The sequence below is a fragment of the Solanum dulcamara genome, chromosome 5 (genome assembly GCF_947179165.1).
Source record: "Solanum dulcamara chromosome 5, daSolDulc1.2, whole genome shotgun sequence".
Lineage (NCBI taxonomy): Eukaryota > Viridiplantae > Streptophyta > Magnoliopsida > Solanales > Solanaceae > Solanum > Solanum dulcamara.
In genome coordinates, this window is record NC_077241.1 from 74121286 (window position 1) to 74134449 (window position 13164).

At 35.8% G+C, this 13164-nt stretch overlaps 1 protein-coding gene across 1 annotated transcript; it reads right to left on the reverse strand.

Moving 5' to 3' along the window:
• Positions 1 to 6992: 6992 nt before the first annotated feature.
• Positions 6993 to 9886, reverse strand: LOC129890759 (cationic amino acid transporter 6, chloroplastic-like). The gene is made up of 5 exons (XM_055966246.1): positions 9529 to 9886; positions 9010 to 9232; positions 8544 to 8874; positions 8149 to 8377; positions 6993 to 7564 (listed from the first exon to the last, which is right to left on the reverse strand). Exons 1-5 carry the CDS (start codon positions 9884 to 9886, stop codon positions 6993 to 6995), a joined length of 1713 nt encoding a protein of 570 aa, XP_055822221.1.
• Between the last annotated feature and the right edge of the window lie 3278 nt (positions 9887 to 13164).

Here is a 13164-nt window from a genome sequence, read left to right on the forward strand (position 1 = left end):
CCATCACCAGTTCTGATAATGTTGCTGTCAAAAGCAACATCAACACAAGGTCTAAATCCCACAAACTTTGATGATTAGTACAATTTGCTGGAATGCAAGGAGTATTGATACTCAAGGCGCCTTAGACAGACTCCAAAAACTCAAGGATTATCACAACCTATCCATGTTAACAATTCTGGAACCATTTGCAAAGCAATCACAGCTCAACCACTACAGAAATCAATTGAGAATGGACAGCGCCATCCATAATCCCAATAACAAAATTTGGTTGTTTTGGAATCAGGATGTGGACTGCTCTGTTATAGATCAAGATGAACAGCAGGTTACTTGTGAAATCAAACATGTGGCTAATCCTAATTCCCATATTATTACCTTTGTTTATGCCAAGTGTAAGGATTACATGAGAAGGAGCCTTTGGGATAAAATGCTGCAGTATGCTAACACAAACAAACCATGGTGCACTATTGGAGACTTTAATGTGATCACAGATGTTGAAGAAAAACTAGGAGGGCAACCATACAATATGAACAAAAGTCTTGAGTTCATAAGTGTAATTGAAGCATGTGGTCTCACTGATTTGGGCTTCCATGGGCAGAATTTTACATGGTGCAACAACAGGGACATGGAAGCTAGAATATGGAAGAGGTTGGACAGGGCCATGGTGAATGATAGGTGGTTAGAGATAATGCCTATGACTACCATGACTCATCTTGCTTCTACAGGTTCATACCACTGTCCTCTTTTACTTGAATGCAAGGAGACTCATAGTAATCCTATAAAATACTTCAAGTTCCTTAATTGCTGGGTGGAGAATGAATCCTTTTTGGACACTGTTAGAGCCTGGTGGGAAGAATCTATTGAAGGTAATCCAATGAGAATATTCCATATGAAACTTAAGAGGGTGGCAAACACTCTTAGCACTTGGTCAAGACAACAGTATGGAGACATATATGAAGCTGTCAAGGAATTTGAACAGAAGGTACAACAAGCAGAAGAGGCTATCATCCAAAACAATTCTGAAAGTAATCGGAGCAAGCTTAATCAGGTGAATGCTCAGTACATTAGATATTTGAAGACAGAGCATTCCATCCTTAAGCAAAAAACTCAGCTTCAGTGGTTTAAGGATGGAGATGCCAACTCCAAATATTTTCATGCTATCATCAGAGGAAGGAGAAGAAGATTATTTATTCATAAAATCACTGATGACCAAGAAAACACCATTCAAGGTGATCAAAACATAGCTATTGCTGCCTGTGAATACTTTGAGAAGATCTTTACTGGAAAAGAGGATTTGATCAATGAAGATATCCTAAAATGCATACCCAATACCATCACAGCTCAGCAAAACCAAATTCTTAATGCTATGCCTACCAAGGAGGAGTTGAAAGCTGCTGTATTTTCTCTCAGTGATGAAATGAGTTCTGTGAATACTCGTGTATAATTAAAGGTGCTGAACAGTCATTCATATTTCTTTCATATTGAATAGGTTCAAAGGACGACGAGGCGAACGGAATAAAGAGTAACTCATAAGAGGTATGTGAAGCTTCTCTTGGTATGTTTTTGGTATAGGTATGTAAAGCCTATCTTTTCTCTTTCTTTTGGCATATCTTAGATGTAAGCAGGATATGATGTGAGCTTTGGGGGTAATTCCATTTCCAAGTTCTGAATATGACTTCAGGACCCTCACTCACTTTTGAATGTTAAACTTTAAAGTAGTAATCTACTATCTTCGAGTCTTCGATATGTTTTTTTTTAAAAAAAATCATCTTATATATATAAAAGTAAACTGACGAGTACAAGGAGGGGGACGTGAAAGGACTTACCTCCGAAAATAAAATGGAAGCTATGTAATTAGAGGACTCCTCTCGACTAGGAAGATCAAGTATAGGAAACTAGTTCTATTCAACTAAGGTACAGAACCTAGCTAAATTGAAGAAAATCAAGTATACCCAATTTCCTTTGCATGGGTCGAGATCGGTCATATCTTCTGTGATGCTCGACTAACGTTTCTGAGAATCCATTCGGGCTTTACATTCTTGGGTCCATATAATAGCTAACATACAAGTTGTTGAAACTTGTTAAAATTTGGATTTTGCCAAAGAAGAAGAAACAAAGGGGTTCCATAACAATCGGCTATCTTTTTCAAGGTCGCTCGACTAACGTCTCCGATTCTCCGTTCGGGCTGAAATTTGTTGGGCTCTACAATTGTTGTAGTTGTTGTATTCCTGCAAAATTTAGAGCATTTTTGATGATGTATACTGTTGCTCCTCTTGAGAGTTACTGATGGATTTAATGACAAATTCTTCCATACTTGTTGGGATATTATTAGTGAAGATTTGTTAAACTTAGTAAAGTACTTTTGTTGTGGACATTCTATTCCCAAGTTCATCACACATGATTGTTTGATTCTACTCCCAAAAGTAGACCATCCTAATAAACTTTCAGATTTCAAGCCTATATCACTCAGCAACTTCACCAATAAAGTGATTTCTAAAGTCCTTTACCTCAGACTAGCCCCAATTCTCCCTCAGGTAATCTCTGAAAATCAGTCTGGGTTTGTACAAGGAAGAAGCATTTCTGAAAATATTATGTTAGCACAAGAGATCATTCATGGCATCAAAAAACCAAAGATTGGAGACAATGTTGTTATCAAACTAGACATGGCCAAAGCCTATGACAGGGTGTCTTGGTCATTTATATGTCTAGTTATGAGAAGAATGGGTTTTGGAGATGTATTTATTGACATGGTTTGGAGGTTAATGGCTAATAACTGGTACTCAGTTATTGTGAATGGAGGTAGGCATGGTTTCTTTCATTCTACAAGAGGCCTCAAACAGGGAGATTCTTTGTCTCCAGCCCTATTTATTTTAGGTGCTGAGGTGCTGTCAAGACTACTCAACAACCTTCATCAACACTATTTGTACACAGGCTTTCACATGGAGAAGAAGGGTCCTTCAATTAATCACCTGAGCTTTGCTGATGATGTAATTATTTTCACTTCAACCTCCAACTTTTCCCTCAAGCTGATCATGAAGACTATGCAGCTATATGAACACACATCAGGACAGCTTATTAACAAAGAAAAGAGTCAATGTATGATCCCTCTGAATACTGATCCAGCTATTATTGAAAGGGTAACTTCTATCACTGGTTTCAAATCAACTCATGGCCCTATTACCTATTTAGGATGTCCCTTATATATTGGGGGTCAAAGAATCATTTACTTTACTAGTATGGTCTCCAAAGTGATCTCCAGGATTAGAGGATGGCAGACCAAAATATTGAGCTATGGGGGAAGAGCTACTCTTATTAAGTTAGTGTTGCAATCCCTTCCAATCCACCTGCTGTCATCTATCACCCCTACAGTCACTACCCTTAAACAAATTACAAGCCTTATGGCAGATTTTTTCTGGGGTTGGGACAAAGAAAAGAGAAAATACCATTGGGCATCCTGGGAGACACTCAGCTACCTTGTGGAGGAAGGGGATATTGGTATGAAAAACATACAAGATGTGTGCTTGGCCTTGCAATACAAACAGTGGTGGACCTTCAGGTCCAAGAAGACACTATGGGGAGAATTCTTAAAGGCTAAGTACTGCCAAAGAGCACATCCAGTGATAAAAAAATAGAATACAGGTCAATCTCTTATGTGGAAGCATATGGTGGCAAATAAAATGAATATTGAGCCTCATATAAATTGGCACATCAATTCAGGTACATTCAGCTTTTGGTGGGATGATTGGATGGGTATAGGACCCCTATCTAATCACAATAGCTATCTACCAAGGCTCAATAATACTACAGTCTCTGAATACTTGGAGAATGGGGAATGGAATATGCAGAAAAACAGAAAAGATGCCCCTCCTCAGCTGGTGCAGCAGATACTTAGCACTGATATTATCTACAAACACAACATACCTGATCAAGCTTGCTGGAAACTGAATTCTCATGGTGGCTTCACATGCAAATCTGCTTGGGAACAAATCAGGGAGAAGAAAGCTAGGACCTTAATTGATGGCAGCACTTGGCACACCAACATTCCTTTCAAAGTTTCCTTTCTACTTTGGAGAGCTCTCAGATATAAGCTGCCCACCAATAATAAACTTATCCAGTTTGGAATAGCACCAGCAGCATGCTCTTGTTGCTACAGACCTGGATTGGATGATATAGAGCACATATTTGCTTCTGGAGATTTTGCCAAGCATATTTGGCAACAACTCTCCAGTTCCTGAGGGATCCTGCATGACACCATATCCCTGAGATGCATCCTGATGAAGTGGTGGACTTCCAAGCCCAATAATGATGTCCATAAGCTCATGTTGCAGGCCACTCCTATCTTTGTTTGTTGGCATATATGGAAGAATAGATGTGCAAGCAAGTATGGAGGAAAAAAATCTAGTGTTACTAGAGTTAAATTGTCCATAGGTAAGGATCTATACATGCTGATAAACAATGCTTACCCCTACATTAAGTGGCCAGAGAGCTGGAAGGAGCTAGTTACTATGGTAGAACAATGCCAGCATGATATGAGAGTGATCAAAGTGGTATGGATCAGGCCTCCACCTTCCATAGTGAAGTTGAATACTGATGGAAGTGCACTAGACAACCCTGGGAAAATTGGAGCAGGGGGAATATTAAGAGATCACAATGGGAACTTAATATATGCCTTTGCAACTCCATTGGGACATGGTACTAACAACCAAGCAGAGGTGCAGGCAGCAGCTATTGGCATCAAATGGTGCCTCCAACATGGCTACAATAGAGTGATATTGGAAGTTGATTCAGAATTATTGACCAAGTGACTGAAACAAGATATCAAACCACCTTGGAGCATTTATAAATATGTTGCAAATTTACAGTCTTTGGTCCAGCTTTTGGAATTCTTCTAGTGCATACACATATTCAGAGAAGCAAATCACCCTGCAGATACCTTATCTAAATGCAGCCACATGTTCAATAATACACAACAATTCTACAACTTACAGCAGCTGCCAAAAGAAACCAAGGGTTACTTCAAGATGGACAAGCTAGGACTAGCAAGTTTCAGAAGGAAAAGCCTAAAAAGGATCAAACAACCTCCTTGAATAATATATCTTAAGTTAGATTGTGCAATAGTTTTCTATATGCATTTTGCAATGTACTGTTTCTTATTCAACATAGCTATGTCATATTGTAAAGGGAGAGTCTCCCTAGTTGATTGCTTTCATAGAATAATCAACATACCACTAGAGGTGAAGAATAGAGTAGAGGTCTTCTCTTTTCTTCTCATTCTTGGATGTGCAGGTAGTTGTAGACATACAATAAACCATCCAGCAATTGGAGGCCCATTCATGGTTGCAACACACGTGCAGCATCCCACAATAAGATCACCAACAACCAACACCCTACAACACCTTGATGAATCACACAACAAAAACAACAACCAACAGGAATCTGCAGAACACCATCAACCAATGGAGTGCAAGCCTATTTTTTGTTTTGTTGTTTGTTTCTTGTTTGATTGCTTTTGTGCAAGTGTAACAAATCCATCAACTTCCAACAGTCAGCACTCACTATGGCTGTTTCTCAACAATGCAACTACAGCAGATGAGGAAACCAAACAACCCCTGCTGGAGCAACTGTTGGAACCAACAAGAGCTAACTACTCTTGGACCCCCCCTTTGTGTTTGCTTATTTGTTTATGCAGGTTGATGGAGCATCAGAAGATGCAAACTCCAACAAGCTGTAGTTGCACAAGCCATGTCCCCCTCCTGCATCTCTGCTTGTTGTTCAATTTGTGCAGGTATACATATGCAGCTGCCATGCAACATGTAAAGCTACAACAGCATTGTGCCTTGTGTCTAGCAGATACCAGAGCAACAACAGCAGTACTTGTTTGTGGTCCAACTGATTCTGCAGGTCACACAGAAGCTCCATATGCATCAACAACATCAACCATTCAACAGGATCAGCAACAACATAAGCCAAAAGCAACACACAATTCAGCAACAGTCAGCAAAGTCTTAACAATATGCATCATGCAACATCAAAATGATCCCACATGTTATAGTATGATAGCATATGTAGCAACTACAGACCTCAAGAAGTCACAACCCAAACGGATAATTGGAGACGTTAGTCGAGCGACCTTGAAAAAGTTAGCCGACTGAAGACTCATCAAATGGAATACATCCATATGTCACCAAATCTGCAACACCATGCACTGACATTGCATGAAGCACTCACATCTCATGGACAAGCTCGGTATGAAAAAGATTAAGAAGGCGAAGATGAAATAAACGATCTCGATCCATGGAAATGGGAAGGTTCATATATTTGTTCTTCAATTTAGCTATGTTTTAATGTAGCTTAGTTGAATAGGACTAGTGTAGGTTTCCTTCTTGTATTGACATGGAAGGGGAGAGTTTCCCTCATTTACGTTTTTCTTAGTTTTATTGTATCGAGAGGAGTCCTCTCATAGGTTTATCGTTTTCCATCTACCAATGGGGATGAGCTGGCCGATCTTAGTAGGTCGGCTGACTTATGAACCGTCTTAAGTTCAGAGGTAAGGTTTATGTCCCCTCTGTGTATTTTTATTATTTTTATTTATGTTAAGGCTTGGGGGTGCTGCTCAACCCCTGACTGTGCACGAGAGGTGGGAGCCTCGTGTAGGGTCGGTTCTCATAAATAAATAATAAAATAAAAAACGAGTTCAATGATAAAAACCTAAATATTAAACCGATCAAATTTATATTTTACATTCATCTCTTCATAATAGTATACCCATTCTGTCGAAATCTTGGATCTGACTCTTGATTACTCACCCTAAGATTGGATATCATCATTATTTACTGTATATCATGACCAAAAATATATACATGACAGGGGGGACATTCCACCTTACCCCTGTACAGTAAAAATTACATTATTTACTTTTAAATTTACTGTATATATAGAGCACTAACATGCCTAGGCAATGAAATAGCCTCAACGAAAAATTGTACTATATATTACTAAACAAGTTGAATCTCAACCTTAGTAATTTGTTGTTGGGTGGAAGAATTGGTATTCACATTATCAACAACAACCATTTCCAATATTTCTTCAGCATGATATGTTGAGTGGACACCATATAGTACATAAAATATTGTTATAACACCAGTCCATATACCAAATCTTTTATATGCCACCATTTTCAATGCTGTCATGAGAAACACATTTAGGAAAATCGATATCGTAGCAGGCCATGGCATGAAGGGAACTAACCAACTCTCTGGTCGTTCCGTAACGACCAGAGGGACCAAATACTGGAAAATAACTGTCGCGGAAATAGTAATGACCGCAAATAACATGAGATTCCACCAATGTAATTTGAATTTCCATGATAATGAGAATGCAAAAGAGGTGGATGAAAGAAGGAAAAGGAAGAAAAGAGTGTGAAGTGGTGGATTTTTGCTAAGGATTACATATCGACGGTATATAAGTGCATTGGACACTAAGTAAAATACTAGTAATGTGCCAATGGAGATCATCTCTATTACAATATTAAGCTCTGTGAATAATGCAATTGATGCTTGGCATATACCTACAAAATAGAAACAAAAAAAATGAATGAAATAAGAAATATAAAGTTTATCGCGTCTTAATAAATACTCCCTCCGTTTCAATTTGTTTGTCTTACCTTTTTCGTTTCAAAAAGAATGCCTCATCCCCTTTTTTTCATTCTAACTTTTCACATGACATGTTTAGAACTACAAGATTCAAAAGTATTTTATATTTTTTAAAATTTTGTGTGAAGTCAAAATCAGACAAATAAATTGAAACAGAGGGAATAAAAGTTATTCTTTGATGCATATTAGCTAATAGACCACATTCATTAGTTTTGAAAAAGGAGGGAGACTTTCTTGTGATATAAGCTTTGCTCAGAAAGGCAATTTATTCTTCCACGTATATATGAATATTTTGATGATAATAGTTAACTAACTAATCTACTTTTATCACCACTAAGGAAAACAAATGAATAAAAAAAGGGGGGAAATACAACTACCAAAAACATACAAAACAAGTTATTGTTAGTTGATTAATTCAATCTATTAAAAGTGTATTTTTTTTTAATAATTTAAATTTTTAGATGAAATTGTACGACAAATATTTAGTACTATTACTTACCCAAGACAATAGTAGCATTTAGTGGAGTGCCGGTAGTAGGATGTACTTTTGCAAACCAAGAAGGTACAAGTCTAGCCCTCCCAATGACACAAAGGTATCTTGCTTGTCCAAGCATGGCTACTAATAGAGATGCCACAATCCCTAAACTTGCACCTGCCCCTACTACATTGCTTGCCCATTTCCACCCCATCAACTCGAAAACTGCAGAAAATGATGCTCCTTCTGGAATCTACAAATACTTATAAACGTGTTGAACTTCTATATACTAACAACGTTGATAGATTGTTATATGAAAATAAGATATGTAATCAACTATGTAGGTATAATAAGTAAAATTTTACTGGTAAATTCTTTACACTGTCGGTGTATATAAGTCAGTTGAACTAAGTACGTACCATGTTATAAGGTAGCAAAAGGCACAAAGATACAGCCATGAGGCAATAGAGGGCAGAGACAATGAGGACAGAGCCAACAATTCCCACAGGTAGAGCCTTTGAAGGGTTTCTTATTTCTTCAGCCATGGTGGACACTGTGTCATATCCAATATAACTGAAGTAAACTATGGCTGCTCCATCAAGAATCCCTCTCACACCATAAGGAGCTATTCCTCCTGGCCTTATTAAGTTCTCAATCTTCCCATTGCAAAATCCAGCTATTATTATAAATCCAAAAAAGACCACATGGAAGACTGTCATTATCAGGTTCAACATTGAGCTCTCTTTAGTGCTGCAAAATAGATACACCACTCATATCACTATCAAAAACCACCAAAAGGTAAACTCAAACGTCTCTATAACAATCTTTTTCTATTAAACAAATGAAGTCATTATAAAGAGATTTGACTATAGTGAACATATATACCTATGACACAAGCAAATAGTGAGGACAATAATCAACGCGACCGCGGGGAGATCCAACATGTTGTAACCTTGCATTAAACCATGTACATGGATTCTCCATGAATTTGGATCATTTCTACCAAAGGCACATGACAAATACTCTGTAAAACTTCTTGAAACAGCAGCATTTGACAACACATATTCCATTAATATATTTGCTCCTGCAAAGTATCCCACAAATTCCCCTGCATCCATTTAACTTCATCAAGTTAATATCTATTACAAGATGGAGTATATAAACTTGCTAGCTACCTTCATCGAGTTGGTTTCTCAGATGGTCACTCAACTAATAATTATTATCTCAGAAAGTCACTTTCTTTGTTGAAAAAAATTTGAATCCAGAAGAAGGATAGACTTTCTGAGATAACTATTAGTTGAGTAACAATCTAAGAAATCAAATCCTACCTTATTTATATGGACAGTTACATGTAGTTATCTTTTAGATGATGTGTCTGTTAGTATATATAAATTAAATCCTTACCAAAAGTAACTCGGAGATAACTGAAAGCGCCACCAGCAACAGGAACATCAACAGAGAACTCAGTATAACACAAGGAAGAAAGAAGGGCAGATACAGCAGCAATTATGTATGAGATAAAAACAGAAGGGCCCGCGTTTTTACGAGCAACATGGCCAGTTGTTACAAAAACTCCAACACCAAGCATTCCTCCAACTCCAAGAGCTACTAAATCATACCAAGTCAGTTTCCTCTTCATGTCAGCACCAGACCTTAGCCTCACTTTGTTGAGTTCTTGGTCTGGTGTCCATGTTGCTAACATCCTTTTCTTTAGCTTTTGAGGTGTTTTGGACAGAGAATTAAGGTAATTGGACAAAACCATTTTTTTGGTTAAGTGTAATGTAGTTTCTTTGGGTTACAATGACAAGGTTTTATATAAGCAATGGGAATAACATCCTTTTTCTTCCTCTTTTTTTGGGAAGCTTTCTGTTATATATCCGAGACTTATTGGTCCGACTATCGAAATTATAATATACTGTAGGACCAACTAAAAGAGGAAGCGTTTGCTATTAGAATTTGTTTTCTCCATTTTCTTAATAATCAAAGTGGAAAATATTAATTAATAGTGAAAGAATCTCCTTCACATCATAATACTTTTGGTTGAGGCATAAAAACACCTAAATGATGTCCCCTGATTTGCTTGAAAGTACAATCTGGTCCTCTGATTCTTTTTAGGGTGACCATTATACCCTTATGATTAATTTTTCTCCTTTTATCCCTCAGTCAAAAAGACACTAAGAAAGCATGCAAATAAAAGTGGAAAAAGGGTCCAGTAAAGTTTTTTTAAAATATAATTAGCTTGGAAGAGGAATCACAAAACAAAAGGTTGAGGAACTTTGACCTATTCTTTTAGGAATTTGAAAATGTGTGACTAGCATCCATTCTTTGTAAAAGCAATAATAATCTAAAGATTTCTTTTCATTGAGAATAACAGGACTTGGACCCTTAAATTTCATTTTCGTTAAGTTAAACTGTTGCCTTCGACGACAACAACATATTCAGTATAATCTCACAAAAAAAATGGGAGAAAATGTACATATGTCTCTCCTATTTTTGCGGGGTAGAGAGGTTTATGATAGTAGATTATTATTGCTCCTAAAGTTATTTTAGTCTTATTATAAGTAAATAATTGAAAATAATGCTTCTAGTTACCACTTATAATCAAATCAGCAAGTAAAAAAAACGTGTTTAAGCCATATCCAATCTATTTATTAAGAAGTGTTGTAGAATTTTCCATCACACTTTACTCAGCCTAGCTAGCTAGAATTGGAATGAGCCCTTGTAAAGTCTACAATATATTGTACTTCTTTAGGGCATATACCTCCTGCATTGAGGGCTAGAGCCTAGAGCCACAGAATTTCTACAATTAGGTAAGATGACATTCACTTACTGAAACTCATGTTGACATTCAAGGCAATTCAGGCCAAATCCAAAGGGATCTTAGACTTCTTATTCGCTCTGTCTCATATTATCTGTCGTGATACTTGAACCTTTTTGTCATTTTAGAAGTTCAAAACAAAATTTTATTCATAATAATAATTATTTTTTGAAAACTATAAGCATCTCAATAAAGAAAATATTTAATAAAAAAATTATATCTTTAAGACATAAGTCTATTTCACTTTCATCTTCTAAATTAGTATTACTCAATAAAAAAAAGATTATGATGACTAGTACTCTTTTTTTCAAGAATAAAATCCAAGAAGTGTACTAGTCACATAATTGAGTAATACTACTTAATAAATTCCGAATCACTGGACAAAAGAAGATTATCTTAATTAACTTTTTATCCTTGTCATAACTAAGTATTAGCCAATGAAATAACCTAAGTAGTACTCAACTCTAATTTAATCTTTTTTAAAGAAGCATCATGAACACGTCCGTTTAGGGGTATTTCTTTTTCATTTTAAGTTATACTTTTTTTCATATTTAATTTTTTTTAATTATTTTAAAAACTATGTTTTACCTTTCATATACATGCTTTCATAACCATAGAAATATAATAACATATTTAAGAACATAAGTTTTAATTTTTGATATATATGAAAAAGTCTTTCTTTTAATTTTTATGTCCAATCAAAACACTATTAAATAAGATGAAATAGAGATTGTTTATAGGAGCTCTCTCTTAAAGAGCCTAACATTGCTAAGTTAAGAGATAATTGAGCATGTCATGACGTTGTTAGGATCTCATATAGGCCTTTATGACTCTCACCTTTTTATTCCTTCGATGACTTGGACCCACAATTTTAAAATTAAAAATGTAGGAGAATGCTAATTAGTAATTACCACTTAAGCAATTCCTCCCATCAAAACAGGAGCCCTCCTTAAACCATGATGTCATTCTTAACAAGATTTAACGTCAAGAGGCAACATTAAAAGAATATTGAAAGTGATCAAGCAACTTGTTTTAAACCAATTATTATTTAACCATGATCATGTCCCTAAATAGACTTTGAATTAATACAACAAATTTGCAGCACCTAGGCCATAATTAGTGGCGGAGCTAGATTTTGTTTTACAGGGATTTAAAATATGAAAAAATAAATATATGAAAAAGTCAAAGAGGATTGAATATTTACTATATATACATAAAAAATAATTTTAACCGTACATATATAATGTTATTTTCAATCAAAAGGGATTCGGATGAACCTGATGACCCTACTGGCTTTTTCCACATTTCCAATTTCTAGATAAGTCCAAATTTCCAGTTTCATTTAGGATCATACAAAAAATTGCATTAGACTAATTAATGATAACGCTAATGATTGAGATCAAGAATTAAATTTCCATTAATTAAGATTTGCATATAATAAGATTTGACACAGTGGGAAAGCATATTCACTGTTAACTATTTTAATAAAAAGAATTAAGGGGAAGTGGGATTTTTTGTTGAGTTTTTCAATCTTATTGGCGATTAATTAAGTTGCACTCAAGGAGAATATATTAATTAATAGTCGTAGGCATCAGTTGTAGCCTTTTACTAATTAATTACTATTATTTTTTCAACAAAGTGGGGGCACTATATAACTTAGGAATTTAATTAATTTCTCATTGACCTCATTCCTCACCTCTCCTAATGTCTAGCTTAGTATCTATAGCTTTAATGAAATAGATACCCCTAAACTAATAATGACACGTCATCTGTTTAACTTTCTTAATTCTTTAGGGTATTTTATCTCTCGACTCTGCTTGTATGCGAACACAATTAATATTGTATATTTATTGGGATTGTTATAGTTAGAAATTAATGAACTTTAAATTTTGAATTCGCATGATGATATATTTAAGATCATAAAAAAGACATTTCTCGCTTGTTTGAAGTCATATTATAAGACTTTCTTCAATAAGCAAAGAAGAGGAAAGTCTAATAGGATTTTAAAAGATAAGTACTCCAGCGCTACCAACGGTGAAAAAAAGTCACTTAGTGAATCGATGAATCATACATTTGGAGAAAGGAACATGGGCATAACTGACTCATTAAAAGTATACAAGTGTTGAAGGAGTGAAATCTGGGGACAACGATAAGCGTGATGAATGGCACCTCCGTCTTTAGTCCTACTAAAGAAATTCACAAGTAAAGAACATACTAAATAC

Coding starts and splice junctions, on each gene's coding strand:
- LOC129890759 (XM_055966246.1), bottom strand. CDS start 9,886: ATGGTTTTGTCCAATTACCTTAATTCTCTGTCCAAAACACCTCAAAAG. Junction 9,233..9,528: donor TTATCTCCGAGTTACTTTTG/GTAAGGATTTAA, acceptor AAATGGATGCAG/GGGAATTTGTGGGATACTTT. Junction 8,875..9,009: donor ACTATTTGCTTGTGTCATAG/GTATATATGTTC, acceptor TCTATTTTGCAG/CACTAAAGAGAGCTCAATGT.